The sequence below is a fragment of the Ursus arctos genome, unplaced genomic scaffold, assembly GCF_023065955.2.
Source record: "Ursus arctos isolate Adak ecotype North America unplaced genomic scaffold, UrsArc2.0 scaffold_10, whole genome shotgun sequence".
Classification (NCBI taxonomy): Eukaryota; Metazoa; Chordata; class Mammalia; order Carnivora; family Ursidae; genus Ursus; species Ursus arctos.
Window position 1 is genome coordinate 76,379,441 of NW_026622764.1, and position 24,454 is coordinate 76,403,894.

General features: G+C 35.8%; 1 protein-coding gene across 6 annotated transcripts in view; it reads right to left on the reverse strand.

Moving 5' to 3' along the window:
- Positions 1-7,142: 7,142 nt before the first annotated feature.
- The window catches only part of IFT88 (intraflagellar transport 88), a 146,842-nt gene continuing 129,530 nt past the window's right edge, over positions 7,143-24,454 (reverse strand). For all 6 annotated transcript variants that reach the window (XM_057309773.1, XM_026492961.4, XM_026492957.4 and 3 more), the window contains 2 exons: positions 7,687-7,797; positions 7,143-7,447 (listed from right to left, as the gene is read on the reverse strand). In XM_057309773.1, coding sequence (XP_057165756.1) covers positions 7,326-7,447; positions 7,687-7,797 — 233 coding nt within the window. In that variant the 3' untranslated portion in view covers positions 7,143-7,325. The remainder of the gene's footprint in view (positions 7,448-7,686; positions 7,798-24,454) is intronic.

A 24,454-nucleotide genomic window follows, 5' to 3' on the forward strand; every position in this document is an offset into this window, starting at 1 on the left:
GGAAGAAGTAGGCTCCCAGCAGAGCAGCCTGATGCGGGGCTCCATCCCAGAACGCCGGGATCACTCCCTGAGCTGAAGGCAGACGCTTAACGACTGAGCCACCCAGGCGCCCCCACCCTTTGACATTCTCGACCACACCCTTAGTCCTTATTCCTTTTGATTAATGTTTGTACAGTGTATCTTTTCCCATATTTTCATTTTTAACCTACCTGTGCCCTTATACATAAAATGTGTCTCTTGGGGTGCCTGGGTGGCTTAGTCAGTTAAACATCTGACTCTTCGTCTCAGCTCAGATCTTGATCTCAGGGTTGGAAGTTCAAGTTCCACACTGGTCTCCACACCCAGCACGGAGGCTACTTAAAAAAAAATGTGTCTCTTCTAGGTAACATATAGTTTGATTTAATTTTTAAGCCAGTCTAATAAACTTTGTCATTTAACTGAAATATTTAATCTTCTTACATTTACTGTACTTAATAATATAACATAATACCTAATATAATTACTATTTAGTAATTATATAATTGTTAATATAATTTGGTTTACTTTTTTATACTTACTAATGTGTAAATACTAATATCATTGGGTTTAAGTCCTATCATCCTGTTACTTGTTTTCTATTTGTCCATCTCTTCTTTTTTCCTTTCCTGAATTTTTTGGATGAATCAAGTACTTCTGTTATATTTTATCCTTCGTTAGCTTAAACTTCTGTTTTGAAATAATTTCAGATTTATAGAAAAGTTGTAAGAATAGAACAAATAACTGTATTCAACCTTCACTCAAATCCATTAATTGTTAACATTTTTCCACATTTATCATTGTAATTTTTTTCTGACATCAGGGCCCTTTGTTGCAAAATACTTTAGTATGTATTTCTAAGGAAGAAGGGCATTCAGTTATGTAACCACAGTGTAATGATCAAAATTAGGAAATTTTACAGTTAATAGTCATATTGTCTAATAGACCTATTTGTATATAACCAGCTGTCCCTACAGTGCCCTTTAGAGCAAATTTCCCCAAGTCCAGGATCTGAATGAGGATCATGTGCTGCATTTCATTGACGTGTCTCTTTGTTTCCTTTAATCTGGAGAAGTTCCTCCGACATTTTTTGTCTTTCATAATCTTAACAGTTTTGGAAAGTTCCAGCCAGTGATTTTGTAGGACGTTCCTCAATTTGGGATTCTTCTCACAAGTAGGAATCAGGTTAGGTGTTTTTGGCAGGAATATCAACTCAGAAATCTCTCAGTGCATCACATCAGAAGGCACATGGTTTTAGTTTGTCCCATTATTGGTCGTGTTAATTTTGGTCACGACTTAAGGTTGGGTCCACCAAATTTATCCCAAATTAGGAATTTCCCTCTTGTAATTAATAAGTAGTTTGTGGGGGAAATACTCTGAGGCTGTGTAAATATGCTATTCTCATCAAACTTTCCTCCACTTGCTTTAGAACAATTGATTCTTGAATCAGTTACTGTTGTGGTGGTTGCAAGATGCTGATGTTCTAAGTCTTTCTATGTTAGTTATTCTATTAGATTTTTAATCCTATATTCTTTTATTTCAGTTGTTACTCTAGAGACTTCAATACGCATCTTTGACATCACAGTCTGCCACTATCTGAACGATACAGTAACCTTAGATCAATTTAATACTTCCTCCTAATCTTTGGGCTAATATTCTTATATATTTTATTTCTATGTATGTTAAAAGCCCACAAATCATTACCATTGTTGTTTTAAGTAGTAACTATTCTTTTATATATCCGCCTACCTCTGGTTCTTTTCACCCTTTCTGTCTTTCATGCTTTCTAGGATGATTTTCTTTTAGTCTGTAGAAATACTTTTAGTATTTTCTATAGAGCTAGTCTATGGTAATTCATTTTCTCAAATTTTGTTTGTCTGAGAAGTCTTTAACCTTGATATAGTGAAAAGATATTTTGAAAGATATATTCACTGGAATAGAATTCTAGGTTGGCAGAGTTTTTTTTTTTTTTTTCTTTCAGCACTTTTAAAGATGTCATTGTCTTCTGGTTCCATAATTTCTATGGAAAAGTCAGTCTTAAGTCATATTTTTGTTGCTCTGAAAGAACTGTGTCCTTTTTATTCTATTTTAAAGCAGTTGTCTTTGTTTTTCAACATTTAAGCCTATCTCTAGGGTGCAGTTTTCTTTGAATCTACTCTCATTGTGTTCACTGAGCTTCCTGCATCTGTGGGTTGATGGCTTTCATCAATTTGGAGCAATTTAGACACTATCTCTTCAAATGTTACTTTTACTCTATTCTCTTTCCTTTCTGAGATTCCTATTTGTTTAAAATTTAGACCATATCCCAAATGTCTCTTATCATCTGCTTTTTTAAAACAATATTTTATTTATTTTTTTGACAGAGAGCACAAGTGAGGAGGACCAGAGGGAGAGGGAGAAGCAGATTCCCCACTGAGCAGGGAGCCTGATGTGGGTCTTGATCCCAGGACCCTGAGATCATAACCTGAGCCAAAGGCAAATGCTTAACCGACTGAACCACCCAGGTGCCCCACTTATCATCTGCTTTATTCTTTTTTAAAAATTTTATTTTATTAACATATAGTATATAATTAGTTTCAGAAGTAGAGTTCAGTGCTTCATCAGTTGCATATAAAGTGCTCATTATATCACATGCCCTCCTTAGTGCCCATCACCCAGTTACCCCCTCCCCCCACCTCCCACCCCTCCAGCAACCCTCATTTTGTTTCTTATAGTTAAGAGTCTCTTATGGTTTCATCTTATTTTATTTCATCTCTCTGATTTTGTCTTATTTTATTTGTCCCTCGCTTCCCCTGTGATCCTGTTTTGTTTCTTAAATTACACATGAGTGAAATCACATGGTATTTGTCTTTCTCTGATTGACTTAGCATGATACCCTCTAGTTCCATCCATGTCATTGCAAATGGTAAGATTTCATTTTTTTAATGGCTAATATATTCCATTTGTATATATACCACATCTTCTTTATCCATCCGTTGATGGACATCTGGGCTCTTTCCATAGTTTGGTTATTATGGACATTGCTGCTATAAACATTGGGGTGTAGGTGCCCCTTTGGATCATTCCATTTGTATCTTTGGGTAAATACCTAGCAGTGCAATTGCTGGGTCATAGGGTAGCTTATTATTATTTTTTTTAAAGATTTATTTATTTATTTATCTATTTATTTCTTTGACAGAGAGAGAACAAGCAGGGGGAGCGGCAGGCAGAAGAAGAGGGAGAAGCAGGCTCTTTGCTGAGCAGAAAGCCTGATGTGGGTCTTGATTCCAGGACCATGGAATCATGACCTGAGCTGAAGGCAGACACTTAACCAACTGAGCCACTCAGGCACCCTGGGTAGCCCTATTTTTAACTTTAACAGAACTTCCATACTGTTTTCCAGAGTGGCTGTACCAGCTTGCATTCCCACCAGCAGTGTAAGAGGGTTCCCCTTTCTCCACATCTCCAACATTTATTGTTTCCTCCTATTATTATTAATAATAAAATTATTATTAATTTTAGTCATTCTGACTGGTGTGAAGTGGTATCTCATTGTGATTTTGATTTGTATTTCACTGATTCTGAGTGATGTTGAGCATTTTTTCATGTGTCTGTTGGCCATTTGTATGTCTCCTTTGGAGAAATGTCTGTTCATGTCTTCTGCCCATTTCTTGACTGGATTATTTGTTTATCTGCTTTATTCTTTCCATTCTTATTTCATTTGTGCTTCAATTTTGATATCTTCTAATGACAGCTTCACTAATCCTGACTTTTGTTGTATCCATCCAAATAAGTTAATTTTAAATATTATATCTTCCAGTTCTAGCTTATTCATTTGATTCTTGTTCATAGATTCCAATATCCTGTTGAAATTCTCTTTTCATCCATTTTGTCCATCTTTCTCTATTTTATATAATATACTAATCATAGTTATTTTAAAGCCTATCTGTTAGATCCATTATCTGGATTATCTAAGGGTCTGCTTCTATTTATGTTTTCTTTTGTTTGTTGGCCATTTTCTTGCTCTTTATTTTTTACTGTATGCCTAATGTTATATATATAAGAACCATAGAAACTACAAATGATATTGTTACCAGAGAAAGTTCTTCTTTCTTCTGCTAGTCAGAGATGATTTGGGACTCATGATGTCAGTCCAATCAGGGATTGAGCTGGGCTGGGACTGGGTTGCAGTTATTGTAAGTCAGTCTACCACTGGTTCGTGTCTGTCCTTCCAGACTTTTGATTGAGAGCCTGGCAGATCTATCTCCTTAGGTGTGAAAGACTGCAAGAGAGTCAAGTCAGCCCCCGGAGGTTTTGAATTTAGATCATTAGCCTCCTACCCCACACAGGTCACAAAATAGCAAATGTCTTGAGGGTAGACAAATTAGACAAATTGTGTATTTGTGGAAAGCCCTTCCCTGTAGCAGGACTTTGTCCCCTAAGGACCATAAGATTGTGGGAGATTTAACTTTAAATCTCCTTCTTAGGCTTTTAAAACTTTAAAAGCCTATAGCCCAGTTCCCCAGTCTTCAGTACCATCATAAAGCTCAGCAAATGCCCATGGTGGAAAACTGGTCAGAAATTTGGGACTTCTTGAAGTTTTTAGTGTGTTATGGCATCACAACCGCGTAACTACCAAAAGTTCTGCTAGTTTCTCTTTTCCCTAGAAGACTCCCTTTTTCTAGCCAACCCCAATTTTTACCCCATGCTCAAAACTGATAAATGTCTCCAGAGAAGAAGACAGCCAGGATCATCAACTCATCTAGAAAGAGCTCTTTCCAGTCTGAAATTTTAGTTTAATCTTATTGCTCCCACAGCTGTCCAGTGACTTTAAACATGATTTTTGCAATGATTTGTTGTCCCCCCCCCTCCAGTTGTTACAGTAGGAGCATTGGCCTAGTATGACCTATTGCGTCTTCCTTAGAACTGGAAGTCCCACTCCTCTCAAATGTGGAACTTCCCACATCATTTACTGCTCCTTTCAGTTTTTGTTTGTTTTTTTCCTGACCTCCTCTTTCCTGACCTCCAGGGCTGGTTGCTTAGACTTCTCTATCCTCACTTTCCGTAAGTGGCCTCATTCAATTGCAGTGGTATTGAATACTATCTCTACACTGAGACTTCCCCACCTTGCAGCTCCAACCCTTACCTCGTCTAATTTCCAAGTTTGTAAATCTAACTGCTTTGTTTATATCTCCAGTTGGATGCTAAAGAGACACCTCGAATTTAGGAAGGTTAAATCATGGCTGATCCCCCCTCAGTCACAATTCCTCATTCTTTCCTCTCTTTTCCTTACAACCCATATCCAATCCATTAGTAAATATTTCTGATGTCTGCCTCCAAAATGGATGCTGAATCGATCAATTCTCATGTCTGTTGCAGAAAACCTGGTCTCCGGGGTGTCTGGCTGGCTCAGTTGGTTAAGCATCTGCATTCGGCTCAGGTCATCATCCCGGAATCCCAGGATAGAGCCCCGCATGGGGCTCCCTGCTCAGCTGGGGAGTCTGCTTTTCCCTCTGCCTTTGCCCCTCCCCCTGCTTGTGTTCTTTCTCTTTCAAATAAAAATCTTAAAAAAATAAAATATAGGGGACGCCTGGGTGGCTCAGTTGGTTAATCATCTGCCTTTGGCTCAGGTCATGATCCTAGGGTCCTGGGATCGAGTCCCACATCAGGCTCCTTGCTCAGCACAGAGCCTGCTTCTCCCTCTGCCTGCCGCCCCCTCTGCTTGTGCTCTCTCTTGCTGGCAAATAAATAAAATCTTTAAAATAAATAAATAAAAGTAAAAAATAAAAAAAAAACCTGGTCTCAGTCAGCTTCATCTCTTGCCCAGGCCTCTAGTAGTTTCAACCCTTTCCTTCACCTCCAATCTGCCCACCCGTCAATTGATCTTCATGGCAACTGGTGTGATTGCTAGTTTCTAAAGTTACATCACTCTCCTTCCTTGCACAAAACCTTCTAAGGGCTTCTCTATTGTTGCTAGAATAAGACCCAAACTCTATTTATAGGTTCTATGTGATTTGGCCCCTGCCTATCTGTTGGACCTTACCTCCTTTCACTCTCCTGCATATCTTGTATACCACAAACCCTGGTGGGCCCCAAGCCCTCTATCACTCTTAACTCAATAACCTCTAACATACACAAATCATTCCGATTTCAGTGTTCTTCATTTCATTGTTCTGGTGTTAATACAAATGTCACCTCCTAGAGAGGTCTTCACTGACTCTTTCATCCAAATGAGACCCTCCCTCCACCACCATCACTCCCACTTACATCACTCCATTTAATTAACTGCACTTAGCAACATCTGAAGTCCTTTAAAAAAATACATATTTATTGTCTGTCTTCCCCACCAGAATTTAAGCTCTTTGAGGACAGGGTCTTGTTCTGTTTTGTCCACTGCCGTATCCACAGAACCTTGCACATGGTAGATATTTAGTGCTCTTGTTGAATGCCTTCCCCATGAGATCATAACCATCTTAGGAGCAGGGACTGTCGTCTAATTTTGGCTTTCCTCTTCCTGCACCTAACAGTAGTGTGCACATTGTGGAGACAATGTTAGTAAAATGGGCGGGCCCACCCGCTCTAGTGAAGTGTTAAAGATAAGCCTCTTCTGATTGTCCCACCATTGCAATTGGACATTACTGATCAGCCAAACACATTGCTAAAGAAAAACTTAGGCAGCCCATACCCCAAGTCAGGAATGGGAAAAGCATTCTTAGAGCTGTCATTGCTCAGTGCTATTGATACATGCCACTGGACCGAAGGTAGAATGGAAATACAGAAAAGAGCAATAGCGTTATGGTTTGGAATTTTCTCTTACTATACTATCCAAAACATGATTGTTTTAATAGTACTGTAATCCCTGTGAGGCAAACAGTTTCTAAAGTCTAAGTAATTAAGCTTAACTACAGATCCAGTGATATGTCCTAGCACCATATTTTACAAGCTGTGAACCATGAAGTCAATGTAGTGTTTTCATTGCTAAAACTTTGTTTTAATGAAATGACAGAAAATATCAGCCTACAGTAGTAGGGTAACTTTTCGTGAGCACGCCTACATACTTACACATATGTGTAGGTACCAGGTGGTGCTACAAAATGTATTTCTTGCCATGGTCAATGTTTTCAAGAGTAAGGAAGTCACTAAAGTAGTAGTTTCGCATATCTTTATTCCATACAGAACAAAACAGACCCATCTCATAGAAGAGAATACACTTATTTAAGGTTTTGACAGTTTACAAAATTAAAATTTGGGTGTTTAATCCAAAGTTTCACATAAGTATTATCTTGTAAGACAATTTCTTTCCTTTAGTAAGTAAAACTTTAGAGTGTATATTATTCAGGAAGCAAATCATCTCCTAATTCTTCGTCAGCAAAATCATCCTCGTCGATTCTTTTTTTGGCTGCAGTTTTTGGTCTTTCTGCTTGAGGGCCAAGTGGATCCACATAGGAGGCATCTAGGTTTTAAAATAGATTGTTATATTAGAATAATAAAGAAAAACAACAAATGTGAAACCAGTTTGTCTCATAAGCTAAAAGGAACAACTGAGCGAACAGAAAAGCTCTCCCAAGTCATTTAAAATTTTGTCTGTATATAAAAAATTCCTAATGCCCAATTATACATTTTTGCCATCTCACCAAATCTTTTCCAGACCTGTTATGCCTGTAGAACTGGGTGGGGAACACCAGCACTTGCCTATTTCTTTGTTACTGCTACTTTCATAAGGTTCATTTGTCCCGGGTAAAGCTCTGAGTTTGGCACTTAGTCGTTCACCTTTACTACTGGCAGTACAGTTCTGGCCACTGTCTGAAAACACAAAGATAAAAAATGCATTTGTTTAACATGTTGAGAAAACATAACACTACATTATGAATCTTAAAGTATACTTATTTGCCAAGAAACAGGTTGTTTCATTTGGAAGCCAACTTCTGAGGGATACAATTCTTGTTTCCTGGAACTTAAAAGAAACCTCTCGTTGGGAATCTATAACATAGATAAAACATCACTTAAAAGTAGTCTTTATATGTAGTCTTTCACGTTTGCTTAGTTACAGGTTTCAATTTTATAGATTCGCTGGTGAGAAGTCGGAGACCATGTTGATGAATAAAACCTAGCAAAGAGCAACCAGAGGAAGGACCAACAGGAAGTCAGAAGATCAGCACGAGCTGTATCATCCACCTCATTATCAAGGCGGGCGAGTGGCCCTAAAATCACATCAAATTAAAAACAACAGAAGAGGGAGGCAAGGACCCAGACCATATAACTACTTTCTTTAAGCATTTGGAAAATGTTCCTGTAGGAGAGGATTAGATCTGCCCTCTATAGAATAGATTTTGGCTCAGTATGAAGAAAAACTTTAAAAGGACTGTAGCATCCAAATATTGACTGGCTGCCACGGGAAATACTGCAATCCATATCACTGAAGATTTTCAGACACTCACATTAGCAGGAAACAGTAGTAGTACTTCTCAACCTTAAATTTCCATTATATTTTTCTAAAGAAACACTCCTCTAGCCCCACAGTTTTTATTTCTTTCCCTTAAAATTCCCACAATGTCATTTTTTCCTATTATGGGAGCTTCACTTTTAATGAGAGCTGTCTATCAACATATACTAATCATTTCTTTTCTGAGTATACTTTATATTTTAGTCTATTGATATTGTCTCTGGGAATAAAACAAAACAGGATGGTCTTTAAAATCCCCACATCTTAATGGTTGCCAACTGAACAAAAATTGTAAGTCTTCTCTGAGCTCTTATAAAAAACATTACCATTTCCCTCCATTGCTATTATTGGAAAATAATATCCTTAGTTTTAGGCACTGAATGGGTCTACAGCATTTTGGTATTTTTTTATTATTTTGCTCCTAAGTTTTTGTTACAATTAGGTCCATCTTTTCCATCTGTAAGTGTAAATGTGTATCTTTCAAAGGGCTTGAGTGAGTTCAGGTCAAAAAGTTTGAAAACCATTGCTCTAGGCAATATTTCCTTTTTCACTTTTCATTTAGATATAGGTTACCTATATGAATAAAACAGAACTCCGACATCTGCCTCAGGCAACCATAGCCCTCCAAAAACCTAACATACTGAAGGATTATACTGCTGTGGAAAGAGCAAAGTTTAAAAAATAAAAACTGACCTTAGAAAAACTGCAAATGTCCAATTGAAAAGCCATGAATATAGTTTTTAAACATTTCCTATTATAAACACTAGTGAGGGTATATTGTGAATATCCTCATTTCATCATTTTCAATCAACTTTCATGGAGTAACAGTGCCATACACGGGCAGGTGTAAATGGGTCAATAAGCATTTGTAAGTCTGGGTGAGTTTTATGCCTAAATAATGAAACAAGTTATTATATTCATATCATTATAGCAACAAACAACAATTACTATTTCCTAGAGAAAAGTTAAAATATCAAGTAGCTTCCAAAAACAAAAATCTGGAGATCAATTTATCTGAATTATCAATCAACACTAAAACTTACAAATGATACTTTTATAAGAGAAAAATCTTAGAATCATAGAATTTAGAGTAATAAGGATTCTTGAAACTTACCTATACCATAAAAAAAAGAACACCCTTATGAAATGGACAGTGTAAATATACAATTCCCAAAGTAAACCATACAATTGGTCAATAAATATATAAAAATATTTAAACTTACTTAGCCTTATATTAAGTGAAAAAAAGCAAGTCAGAACACTACATACTGAGTGATACCATATTTAGAAAGCTTAAAAACAAGCAAAATTAAAAACAGTGTTTGCATACATGGTAAAATTGTATATGAAGAGGCGAGAAACTAAAAAAATACAAACCTGAATATATATAAAACGAAAAAAGAAATCTCACAGTGTTTACCTGTAGGGGAAGGCAGGAGATGGAGTGGGAAAAAACACATAGGTAGGCATAGCAGTAATGTTCTGGTTCTAATGTTTTGTGATGGCTTCATTAATTTTAATTTTATATGCTTTGTAACTTAAGAGTGCTACATTGATTCTTTTGTAGGTATCAAGTTTTACATAATTTAAACCTTCACATAATTCGAAATGTAAGATTCAACACTGCCTATATGGCCAAGAGTTTTAAAACATCAGGTCAGTAAGTGAAATGAACAAACTTTCTGAGATTAATGTGGTAGGATATATCTACACTTAATTTTGTCGTTACCAAGAGAGCAGAATAGGAAGCCCCAGACCTTTTTTTCTCACAAAGACACAAACCTGACAATACACAGTCCGAAAAACTTTTATGAGAACTCTAGAAACCAGTTAGGAAGTTGCAGGACCCCAGATAAACTCAAATCTAAGAACAACTGCATTGAAACAGGTAAGAAAAGCCATTTGATTTCAACTGTGTCAGCCCCTATCACAAGCCAGCATAACTCACAATTGGGAGAGAAAGCCCAACATGCAGATTCTCTCTTGGGAAGAAAAAAGAGTGGAACATACATCCCACATTTCTTGTAAACTGTGAACAGAGATAGAAACTAAAAAAGGACCGAATAGAAATTCTGAGTGCTGGAAGAAATCTCCGCCAACCCAGAATACTATATTTGGCAAAACTGTCCTTCAAAAAGGATGAAGAAGTAGACTTTGCTAGATAAACAAAAGCTGGGAAAGTTTAGCACCAGTAGACCTGCCCTGCATGAATTGCTAAACGGAATCCTTCAGGTTGAAACAAAAGGACACTAGACTGTAAGAGAAAATCATATGAAAATATAAAGCTCTCTGTAAAGGTAAATATAGAGATAAACACAGAATCCAGTAATACTGTCATGGTAATAAATCACTTTTAATTCAGGTATAGAATATAAAAGATAAAAGCATAAAAATAACTATATAAAATTATGTTAATACAAATGATAAAAAGATGTAATTTGTAACATTGATAACATCGTGTTGGGGCAATGTAAAGGAGTAAAGTTTTTGTATGTGATTTATATTGTTATTAGTTTAAAATAGATTGTTTTAACTATAGGATCTTTAATGTAATTCCCATGGTAACCACAAAGAAAATACCTACAGAAGATGCACAGAAGAAAATGAGAAAGGATTCAAAGTATGCCACTACAAAAAAAAAAAAAAAAGAAAAACAAACAAACAAACAAAAAAACTAGTAACACACAAAAGACAGCAAGAGAGGAAGAGGACAAAATAAGGGCATAGAAAAAATTAACATAATAGCAATAGTAAATACTTCCCTAGCTGCAATTTTTAAAAATATGAATGGATGAAACTCCCCAGTAAAAAGACCTAGAGTGGCTGATGGGTTAAAAAAAAAAATCTGGCTATATGCAATCTATAAGAGACTAACTTTAGATATAATGACATACATAGGCTGAAAGTGTAATGATGAAAAAAGATATTCCATGTAAATGGTAACAGGAAGAGAACAGGAATGCCCATACTTATTTCAAACAAAATAGACTTAAGTAAAAAACTGTCACAGAGACAAAGAAGGACATTATATAATGATCAAAGGGCCAACTTACCAGGAAGATATAACAATTATATATGCACCTTAACAGCAGAGCAAACACCCAATATATGAAGCAAATATTGACAGAACTGAAAGAAGAAAAGATAGTAACATAGTAACAGTAAGAGGTTTTAATATCTCACTTTCCATAATAGATCAACCAGCCAGAAAATCAAAAGGAAACAGAGGACTTGAACAACACTATAGATCAATTAGACTGAATGGGTATTTACAGAACACATCACCCAACAACTGCAGAATAAATGCACATGGAACAATTAATTCTCCAGGATAAATCATACATTAGCCATAAAACAAGTTTTAACAAATTTAATAAGATTGAAATCATACCTATCACACTCTTGAACATTCAATGAACCAAAGAAGGAATCATAAGGGAAATTTAAAAGTGTCTTGAAGCAAATGAAAATGAAAACAAAACATACCAGAACTTATTGGATGTGGCAAAGTCAGTGCTAAGAGTAGTTATAAATACATACATTAAAAAAGGAGAAATATCTCAAATTAATAACCTAAATAAATACCTCAAGGAATTAAAAAGAGAAAACAAACTAAACTTGACTTAGCAGAAGGAAGGAAATTTTAAATCTGTGAACAGAAATAAACACAATATAGCAAAGAAAAACATAGAAAAAATAAAACTAGGAGTTCGTTTCTTGAAAAGTTCCAGAAAATTGACAAACCCTTAGTTAGCTAGACTGAGAAAAAGAGAAAAGACAAATAACAAATGAAGAAATGAAGACAAATAATCAAATCAGAAATGAAAGGAGACATTACATCTGATGCCATAGAAATAAAAAGGATCGTAGGAGACTACTATGAACAATTTTATGTGAAAAAAATGGGTAACACAGAAGAAATAAATAAGTTTCTAGAAACATACAATGTACTAAGACTGAATCTTGAAGAAATAAAAAATGTGAATAGATCAATAACAAGGGGAATTAATTAGGAATCAAATACCTCCCAACAAAGAAAAATCTTGGACCAGATGGCTTTACTGGAGAATTCTACCAAATATTTATTAATTTTTTAAAAGATTTTATTTGTTTGTCAGAGAGAGAGAGAGAGAGAGATGGAGTGAGCGAGCACAAGCAGGGGAGCAGCAGGCAGAGGGAGAAGCAGGCTCCCCGCTGGGCAGGGAGCCTGATGCGGGGCTCAATCCCAGGACCCTGGGATCATGATATGAGCTGAAGGCAGATGCTTAACTGACTGAGCTACCCAGGCGTCTCTCTACCAAATATTTAAACAAGAAACAACACCAATACTTCTCAAAATTTCCAAAAAAACTGAAGAGGAGGGAATACTTCCAAACTCATTCTATGAGGAAAGCACTAGACTGATACCAAAATCATACAAAGATACTATAAAGAAAACTACAGATCTATACCCCTGACGACTATTGATGCAAAAATCCTCAGCAAAATGCTAGCAAATTTAACTTAACAACATATTAAAATAATCATACATCATGTAGACCAGGTGAAATTTATTCTTGGAATGCAAGGATGGGTTCAACAAATGAAAACCAATTAGTATAATACACCACATTAATAGAGTGAAGAAGCAAAACCCATATGATCATTTCAATTATGGAGAAAAAGCATTTGACAAAACTCAACATTCTTTCAAGATGAAACACTAAACAAACTAGAATTAAAAGGAAATGATCTCAACATAATAAAGGCCATATATCAAAAGCCCACAATGAACATAATACTAAACGGTGAAAGACTGAAAGCTTTCCCTCCAAGATTAGGAACAAGGCAAGGATGGCCATGCTCACCACTCTTATTCTACCTAGTACTGAAATTTCTAGCCAGGGCAGTTATCAAGAAAAAGGAATAAAAGGTATTCAAATACAAAGGGCAGAAGCTAAATTATGTCTGTTCATAAATGACATGATCTTATTACACATAGAAAACCCTAGATTCCATAAAAAAATCATTAGAAAATCTTCAGAAAAATTGCAGAATCAAAATTAACACAAAAATCAACTGTATTTCTGTACACTAACAATGAACAATCTGAAAAAGAAATTAAGAATTAAGAAAGCAATTCCATTTAGGATATCATCAAAAAGAATAAAATACTTAGGAATATATATAACCAAGGAGGTGAAAGAGATATACACTGAAAACTACAAGACACTGCTGAAAGACATTAGAGAAGAGACAGTACAAAGACAACCTGTGCTCATGGACTGGAAGACTTAATATTATTAAAATATCCATATTACCCAAAGAAATCTATAGATTCAATGCAATTCCTATGAAAATTCCAATGGCATTTTTTGCAGGAATAGAAAAAACATTCTAAAATTTATACGGAATTTCAAAGGACTCTGAATAGTCTAGGCAATGTTAAGAAAGAAAAATAAAGCTGGAGGCCTCACATTTTCTAATTTCAAAACATACTGCAAAGCTCCAGTAATCAAAACAGTATGGCACTGGTATAAAGACAGATATACAGACCAATGGGGCAGAATAAACAGTCACAAAATAAAGCCTGATGTATATGGTCAAATGATCTTCAACAAGAGTGCCATGGCTACACAATGGAGAAAGAATCTTGGACAGTATTGCTAAAAGTGGATATCCACATACAAGATAGTGACTTTGGACCCTTACCTCACCCAATATCAAAACATTAATTCAAAATGAATTAACGATCTAAATGTGAGACCTGAAACTATAAAACTCCTAGAAGAAAACAGGGGAAAAGCTTCATGACATTGGATTTGGCATGATTTCTTGGGTATGACACCAAAAGTACAGGCAACAAAAGGAAGAAAAGACAAATGGGATTACATTAAACTTTAAAAACTATGCAGCAAAACAAACAATCAACAGGGTGACAGACAACCTGAGTAATGAGAAAAAATATTTGCAAACCATATATTTGATGTAGGTTAATATCCACACTATATTAAAAAATTCTACAACTCAACAACTAAAACATGAACAATCCAATTAAAAAATTGGGAGTGGATTTGCATAGACATTTCTCTAAAGATATTCAAATGGCCAAGTATAGGAAAGGATGCTTAACATCATTAAACACCAGGGAAATAAAAATCAAAGCCTTGAGATATCACCTCATACCCATTAGGTGGCCAACATCAAGTAACAGAAAATAACAAGTGTTGGCAAGTATTTGTGGGGAAAGTGGAACCCCTATACACTGTTGGTGGAAATGTAAATGGTGCAGTGCTATGTAAAATAGTATGAAGGTTTCTCAAAATATTAAAAATAGGATTGTCATATGATCCAGCAATTCTGCTTCTGGGTACTATATTCAAAAGGATCTTGGAGAGATATCTGCACACCTCCTGTTCATAGCAGCATTACTTACAATAGCCAAGAGATGGAAGCAATCTAAATGCCCATTAATAGATGAATGGTAAAGAAAATGTGGTATATACATACAATAGAATATTATTCACCCTTAAAAAGGAAGAAAATCTTGTCATATGCTACATCATGGATGAACCTTGAGGACATTATACTAAGTGAAACACAAGCCAGTCACAAAAAACCCCCCAGATACAGCATGATTTCACTTACACGAGATATGTAAAGTAGCCATATTCATAGAGACACAAAGTAGAAAGGTGGATGCCAGGGGCTAGGGGAGGAGGACTGTTGTTCAATGGTTATAGTTTTAGTTTTTCAAGAAACAGTAGAATGGTGGTTGCCAGTGGTGGGGAGAGGGGAGAGGAAAAAGGGCAGTAGTTGTTCACTGGGTATAGAGTTTCAGGTTCACAAGATGAAAAAGTTCTAGAGACCTGTTGCACGCCAATATGCACATAGTTAATACTGGACACTTAAAATGTTAATTAAGATGCTAAGTTTGTTTTGACCATGATTTTTTTTTAAAAAGGCAAAATTTTGCACGTTTTTATTAACAAAATCATAACCATATTTGGTGACAGAGGAAAACGCACATGATATGATGGTAAATAAAGGAAGTGTGGTACAACATTTTGGAGCATTATCATCTGGGTAAGTTTAGATTTTTCCTTTATCTTTGTCTGGAAGTCTACATTTTCTGTAGTAGATAGTATTTTAGGAAACTTTATTATCTTTTTAAAGTTAAGAGAGTACACTGAAGAGAGCAATGTGATGCTTTAATGTCCTAGCAAAGGAATAGCTTCAATCCACGTTTCTCTCACAAAAACCTCCTCTTTACACCGTGAAGCATAAGGGAGATTACCCTAGTCCCTGCCCCAGTTATATGGTGTTACAATGGACATACAAGAAACGGCACATACTTAAAGTGTAGATTGAGGAGTTTCATAAACCATCACTATAATCAGGATTACGAACAAATCACCCTCCAAAGTTTCCTCCTGCCCCTTTGAAATTCCTCATTCCCACCCTCTGCCCCATTCATCCACCTCAATCTTCAAGTAACTACTGATGTTTTCCATCACTGTGTATTAGCATGTGCTCCTTTAAAAAAAAACCTGGCTTCTTTCACTCAGCAGAGATTCAGCTATGTCGTTGCAGGTGTTCTTCCATTTAATTGCTGAGTAGTTGTATGGATATGCCACAATTTATCTATTCTCTTGTTGATGACTTTTGTGTTGTTAAAAACCTGGCTTCTTTCACTCAGCAGAGATTCAGCTATGTCGTTGCAGGTGTTCTTCCATTTAATTGCTGAATAGTTGTATGGAAATGCCACAATTTATCTATTCTCTTGTTGATGACTTTTGTGTTGTTTCCAGTTTGGGGTATTTGAAATTAAGCTGCTATGAATATTTTTGTACAAGTCTTTGTGTGGACACATATTTTCACTTCTCTTGAGTAAATTCCTGGGAGTAGAATAGCTAGGTTGTATAGTAAGTATATATCTAACTTTAAAAGAAACTGTCAAACTACTTTCTAAGATAGTTGTACCACTTTATATTCCCATCAATAGTGAATGAGAGTAACAAGTGCTCCACATCCTCACCATCACTTGGTATGGTCAGTCTTTCTTAGTTGTTCTACTGGGTATCTAATTGTGGCTTTAATTTGCATTTCCCCAATGAATAATAAGCGACCATATTTTCATGTGCTTTTCATTTGTATACCTTTATTTAAATTTTTTGATGACTTATAGTTTAGTTTAAATAAGAAATATGGTGTATTGTTCCAAGAAGGTTGAGGACACATGTTTACCTTTCCTAAATTCCTGTAAATAACAGTAAATCTATATAAAATCTATGGCAGTACAGAGAGTGAGTGTATGTTTCTATACTGTGGGGGTAACGGCAGGGGAGATACCAACATTAACAGGTTTTGGAGAATTACTCCTCCCACCCCAACTTTACTGAGATGTAACTGACATCCAGTGTACAGCGTTGTGTAAGTTTATGGTGTACAATGTGATGATTTGATACAATCTATATTACAATATGATCATTACCATAGTACTAGTTAACACCTCCATCATGTCACATAATTACTTTTTGTGTGATGAGAACATTTAAGTTCTTAGCAACTTTCAAATATATAATACAGTATTGTTAACTATAATCACAATGCTGTACATTGGATCTCCAAAACTCATTTACCTTCTACCTTCACCCCCCGTACCATGGTAACCATGATTCTCCTCTCTGTTCCCTCAAGTTTGGCTTTTATATTTCCATATGTAAGTGATATTAAACAGTATTTGTCTTTTTCTGTCGGACTTATCTCATTTACATAATGTCCTCAAGGTCCATTCATGTTGTTGCAAATGGTGGGATTTCCTTATTTCTCATGGCTGATTAATACTCTATTGCATATATACACCACATCTTCTTTGTATTTTCATCTGTTGGCAGGCACTTGGGCGCCTTGGCTATTGTGAATAATGCTGCGATAAGAGTGCAGATATCTCTTTAATATCCTGTTTTCATTTCCTCTCGATACAATCCCAGAAGTGGGACCGTTAGATCATATGATATTTCTATTTTTAATATTTTGAAGAGTCTCCATTCTGTTTTCCATGGTGGCTGCACCAATTTATATTTCCATCAACAGTGCACGAGGATTTCCTTTTTTCCACATCCATGCCAATACTTGTTACCTCTTGTCATTCAGAGGACAGTCATTCCTACAGGTGTGAGGTGGTAGGTCATTGTGATTTTAATTTGCATTTCCCTGATGATTAGTGATGCTGAACATCTTTTCCTGTGTCTGTTAACCATCTGGATGCATCCTTTGGAAAATGTCTGTTCAGTTGTTCCTCTGCCTATTTGAAAATCTATTTTTTTATTATTGAGTTATAGGCATTCTTTATACATTTTGGATATTAACCCTTATCAGATATGTGCTCATTCATATACCTTCCTCCATGAAGTGCCTGTTCAAATATTTTCCTGATTAAAAAAAAGGACAACAAACAATTGTGTTGTTTTCCTACTTACTACTGAGTTGTAAGAGCTCTTTTTATATTCTAGATACAAGTCCTTTATCAGATTAAGTGTTTTGCAAGTATTTTCTCCTATTTTGGCTTGCCTTTTCACTTTTATAGCAGTGTCTTTTGAGAAGAAGTTAATTTTGATGAAGTTCAATTTATCCATTTTTAAAAAATTTTATGGGTCATAGCTTTTAATGTCATAACTAAGAAATCTCTGGCTAACCAAAGTCACAAAGATTTTCTCCTGTGTTTTCTTCTGCAAGTTTATAGTTTTCAGTTTTATATTTAGGAATATGATCCATTTTGTTTTTTGCAATTAATTAATATGTAGTGCATTAGTTTCGGAAGTAGAGTTCAGTGATTCATCAGTCTTATTTAATAGCCAGTGCTCATTACAGCACGTGCCCTCCTTAATGATCCATTTTGAGTTAATTTTTGTGTATGGTGTAAGGTGTAGATCAATGTTAATTTTTTTTGCATGTGGATGTCCAATTATTGCCGACTATCCTCTTCATAAAATTGCTTTTTGCACTTTCGTTAAAGGTTAATTGACTACGTATGTTTGGGGCTATTTCCAGACACTGTATTTTGTTCCATTGCTACATATGTATCAAAAGAAAAACTTTTGATGTTCACATTTCTGGAGTCACATATAATATCTGTTTTACCTGTTCATTTGAATATTTACCCTCTACTAGTTTGGAAGTTATACATCTCATTTCAATTATTTTTATATTTACTAGATATTTTAGGCATTTAATATGTACTTTTAACAGAGTCTAAAGTTAATCGGTATCTTTACCTTCTTCCCAAACAAAGATCTTTGAATGCTTTATTCTATTATAACTTACATCCCTGCCTTAGATGTTACTTCAGTCTAGGAATTTAGTTTTATCTTGATTTTTAAAAATTCTACAACATAGAGTATTGCCATTATTTTAAATATTTAACATATATTTAGATTTAATAGTCTATTTGCCATCATATTTGCTTTTTTCTTTTTTTTTTTCTGTACATCTGGCTTTTTCCCCTCAGCCCGAAGTACCCTCTTTGCAATTTCTTTTAATGAGAACCTGTTGGTTAAAAATGCTCTAAAATGACTTTATATTGTATTCATTCTTGAAATATAGACTCAATGACATACAATTCCAAGTTGATAGTTCTTTTGTCTGCACACATTGAATATGTTCCAGTATTTCTGGTTTTCTTTTTAGACTTTGAGAAATCAGCAAGTTTTTCTACCTTTCATATATTGTAACTTGGCTATGATATATGTATTATTTATCCCATTTAAGAGTTATTTAATCTTGATAATCTGAGGATCTCATTAATTCTTGAAAATTCTTGGCCATTATTTATTTCCTTTTCTTCATTCTGTCTTTCTAACCCAATTATATGTAGGCTAGACCTTTTTTACTACATCCTTCATGTCCCTCAATCTCTCCTATTCTCCATCACCATAACCCTCTCTCCTTCATTCTGGGTAACTTCCTCAGCTCCATCTTCCAAGTCATGCATTCTTTCTTCATCTGATCTAATCTGCTATTCAGGACCAGCAAACTTTTTCTGTAAAGGGCCAGACAGTAAATATTTTAGGCTTTGTGTGCCATACGGTTTCTGCTGCAGCATGAAGACAGATTGAGCATGGCTGTGCTCCAGGAGAACTTTACTGACAAAAACAGGTGGTAGCTCCAGCCAGATCTGATCTGTAAACTGTAGTTTTTCAACCCCTGGTTTAAACCATAACTTTTCCAGTAGGTGAGTTTCTAATTTCAATTATATTTTTCATTTTTGGAAGTTGTATTTAGTTCTCTTCAATCTGCCTAGTAGCTATTATATTCTTTTGTCCCTTTGTCATACTTAAAATACACAAGTATTGCCCACTATCCTGATCTGGTTCCTGGGTTTGTATAGTGAGAATTTGGACAGTGAGGGATTCTGTGCTATCTGATTCTTAAATTTTAGATAGCAAGTGTTTAAGAGCTCAGGTACCAAAGGATGACTACCACATTATTAAAATAATAATAATTATCTGAATCTATTCAGTTCTTGAGTTCAGATAACAAGAAATATTTATATTCTCACTTTTGTTTTTTAAGATTTTTAACTTATTTGTTGGAGTGCACAAGCACGGGAAGCAGCAGGCAGAGGGAGAAGTAGGCTCCCCATGGAGCAGGGAGCCCGATGCGGGCTCATCCCAGGACCCCAGGATCATGGCCTGAGCTGAAGGCAGACACTTAACCAACTGAGCCACCCAGGCATCCCTCTATATTCTCACTTTTAAAATACATTTTTACCTGATAATTAAAACATCTGTAGTCTTTTGAAAATTGGATTCTGCGGTTTCTGTTGGTGCTCATTCATAGTGCTTTTTCCTCATGTGTTCAGACTTTTTCAAATTGTACATTCCTGTTCTTTGTAACTTTTGAAGGAAGTATTTGAGGCTTATTCACAGTATATTCTTCAGGACTGATTTAAACTTGTTTCTCCTAGGTACCTGGGAGCAGCACCAACTCAGTGCTACTTTATGCCAAATTTTCAGTTTGGGGTTCCTTCAGGTCACACAGGTAATATATATTCTAGCTCCAAAACTCTGTGATTGAGGGTTTATGGTTAGCAGTTTTCCAAGGAGCTTTTCCTGTTTTTTACATTCCAGTAGTACCAATGTAGAAACCCATCCTTTGTGGGGGGATTCTTTTCTAGTTGACCCACTACCAGTATTTCCTATTAAGGGTCCTGGCTTTATAAAGGGATTCTTTGAACTGACCTCTGACATTTTGGGGGCCCCCACGGTATCTCTTGTTCCCCATGAATGGCCTATAAACCTAGGCTCTAGGCCACCAGGGATTAGCTAGGACAAACACCAGCTTCTGCACTTATTCCTTCGGACTTAAATTTTCATTCTTCCTTTTTTTTTTTTTTTTTTTAAATAGGCTCCACACCCAAGTGGACCCCAATGCAGGGCTTGAACTCATGACCTGAGATCAAGACCTGAGCTGAGATCAAGAGTCAGACACTTAACTGACTGGGTCACCCAGGTGCTCCCTACTCATTTTTATTTTTATTTATTTATTTTTTAAAAGATTTTATCTATTTATTTGACACAGAGACAGCCAGTGAGAGAGAGACAAGCAGGGGGAGTGGAAGAGGAAGAAGCAGGCTCCCAGCAGAGAAGCCTGATGTGGGGCTCGATCCCAGAATGCAGGGATCACACCCTGAGCTGAAGGCAGACACTTAAGACTGAGCCACCCAGGCGCCCCTCTCTACTCATTTTTAATCTCCAAAGAATTTCCCTTTTTCTTGCCAACTCATGAATTTAACATTTTTTTTCGTTTTCTTATTTTCTTTTTTCGTTCCTCTCTGCCCCCCTCCCCCAAATTCAATTCACCATTTTTAGGAGTGCTATTCCTGGAGGAGTTTCCCTGAATATTCAGTCCATCTTACTGTCAGAAATAGAAGTAATAATTTCATAGTCAGCAGGAACACACATAAATGTTACTAAAAAGGTTAAGTCTAACCTCTTTATTTTTCAGATGAGGAAACAAGCCTAAGGAGGTAAAGTGACTTGTTCGAATTCACGGTTAGTGGCAATTCCATCAGCAAAACCGAGGTTTCCTGATTGCCAACCTAGTCCTTGCCCATTCTACAATTATGCTTTTTTGGCAAAGGACCTAGGTAAAGTGTAGCACTTTCCATACAGTTGTGAAAAGTTTATATGAGTAAGTATGGCCTTATTCATACACACAATCCTACCATATGCTCTTCCAAGCTTAGCAGCACAGAATGTGGCTGTCTTAATATTATCCAGACAAAGTAAATTCACAATCTCTTTTCACAGCTCTATGTTTTAGACCCTTTTCCCATCCCCAGAATTGCCTAGACCCTCGTCTTATAAAGCAGCTTGCAATCTTGACATTTGGGGAAAATCTCACAATACTTTTGCTGGAGGAGAGACTAGATCCTCCCTTGACCAATATTTTTACAAGGCAACTCATACTAAGAAGGCAGACTGTTTGAAACATTTTAGAAAGTTAAGGTTTTAAAATATTAGTTCCTTTTTTGGTGAGAAAGTGAGTTTTATAACATATGTTCTATTCATGGAACAAATTAAGTAAAGTTAAGAGGCTAACTACATAAACTCTCTCCATTCTCTTCAAATGAAAATGAATTCTCTTTCCAAGGGAAGACAGTCTTTACTTATTTATAAAGAAAATGGTTAAGAGTATGACAAGATTTATAGTTGTAGATAAAATGAAGGCAGGAAAAAAACCATAAAGAGAAGATGAAAAACAATATACTTCATTTTTCTTAATTCTTTAAACAGAATTAGATTATGGCAAGGATTTTACAAAACTCAGTCCATACTACATTTACAGGAATAATGTAAAAATAAGACAAGTATACAGATTTATCTTTCGTACCGTCAAAATATTTTAAAATTCTGATGAGTATTAATTATGTTCCTACTCAGTACCTCGAGGTTTCCAGATGCGGCAGAGGAAGAAGACATGGCCACTACCTTCAAGTCCTTTACTGTCTGTGGGTACTTTTACCTTAAACGGTCATTATAAATAGCATTTCTATGATGTTACACCTTTAACACATTAAAAAAGTCTGACAAAAGATCTGATTTTTTTTTGCTTTTTTCCTGTTTTATTGATTTCAGTATGCTCTTAACACTATTGTATAAATTACAGACAAGTAAAAAGGAAAGCACATTGTATAATTACTGTTATTCACTACATTCTAGTTGTAAATAATATTCTTTTTCAAAAGTTCTATCACCTCTGGAAGCCATTCTATATTAAATGTTTGAAGGCTTTGTGGTTTCTAATGGCAACATAACTCTCTTAAAGATTAGGCAAGGAAGCATGATGTCGTGTTACAACTGTAAAGAATAGAATTAAACTTGGAATTATTTCCAGTTGAACATTTAGCTCATTCTCATGTTTTCTATCACAAATAATGTGATCGATATGTGTGTATATAATTCTTTGTCCAAATCTAGGGTATGGACATTTAAAGGTCTTAATGAATACTATCAAATGTTCCCAACAAGGTATACCACTTAGAGCTCCTACCAGCAGCATTTAATTTATAAAGAATGCCCATCTCATCTCATCCTTCCTATCCCAGAGAATTATCCTTTTAAAAAAATCACTGATAATTTTATAGGTTAATTTACATTTCTTTAATTCTTGGTGATGCTGCCTACTTGCCACCATACATGAGAGAACAGTTTATATTCTCTTCTCCAACTTCCTGCATCCATACACTCCTTAAATCATTGGTATCTGATTTTTTGCCCAACAGTGTACTGAGACCACTTTCTTTAGGGTTACCAACACTATCTTAATTGAAAAATCTAATAGCCATTTTTAGTTTTCAAGGTCCAATTAACCAATATTCGATAAGTCTCCAACATCGACCCCTTTCTCTTAAGCTAGGAAGCCTATCGACTGTCCCGGATTTCTTATTTTTTGAAAGTGCTATCCAAAATGAAACCTTCTAAAAAATTCTTCCTATTCCTCTATGTTACAAACTCAGTGCCCCTTACTCTGTTCAATCTCTTCTTAAATGATTCTCTTCTGGGGAGCTACAGACTCTGATTTCACTATCCATTAGACATTAAAAAATATTTTTGGTCTCTCTCCTCCATCTCCAAGATGATACTCACTTTGGCACCTACAAAGATGCAGTCACTATGGAAGATCTTCTCTCATTCCATAAGTATAAGTAAATTTTTGTTTATATCTAGAAATACTGAAGAACATCAGACAGCACTTTTGAGACCTTCAGCATGAATCTATTCTCTAACTTACGTCTATGTACTTTGTAGCCCAACTTACAAATTATCTATCCTCTCGATATGAGGAAGCTGATCTTCCTTTGCCTCTGCCCCTTTTGAAAGTTAAGGGGCAGCATACCATAGGTATGGATCCAAAGTACCCTCCTCAGCCCTACTATCTCAGAAAGTAATGACATCATCAACTCAGATGATATGATCCTCGTGTAATTTTACAAGACCCATTGTTTGGACCTAATTTTACTGTGAAAACTCCAGCCATTTTTATATTGTTACAGCTGCAATTCTCAGTTTAACTTCACCCCTTACTCCCTACACCTACTGATCTAATTATATTATTACCCAACAAAACAGCTAACAGGGATATATCAAAATTGGAAAAGTTGACTGTGATAGCTACTATAACAGGCAACACTCAGTTGAAGGCGGCTGTGGACAGAATCAGTAAAGATGTATAAAGTAGATAATTGATTTGTTACTTTTTTTTTTAAAGTTCATTTGGGCTGAGTGTGGAGCCCAATGCAGGGCTTGAACTCATGACTGTGAGATCAAGACCTGAGCTGAGATCAAGAGTTGGACACTTAACCCACTGAGCCACCCAGGCACTCTGATTTATTACAGTTTTTGAGTTATATTTTGCATGTCTTAAATGCTTAACTTAGTACCTGGTATATAAAAAATGTATGGAAGAAGGAGGAGCTGAAAGGAAACTGATATTTACTGAATATCTGCTATGGTCAGGAACGTGACAAATGCT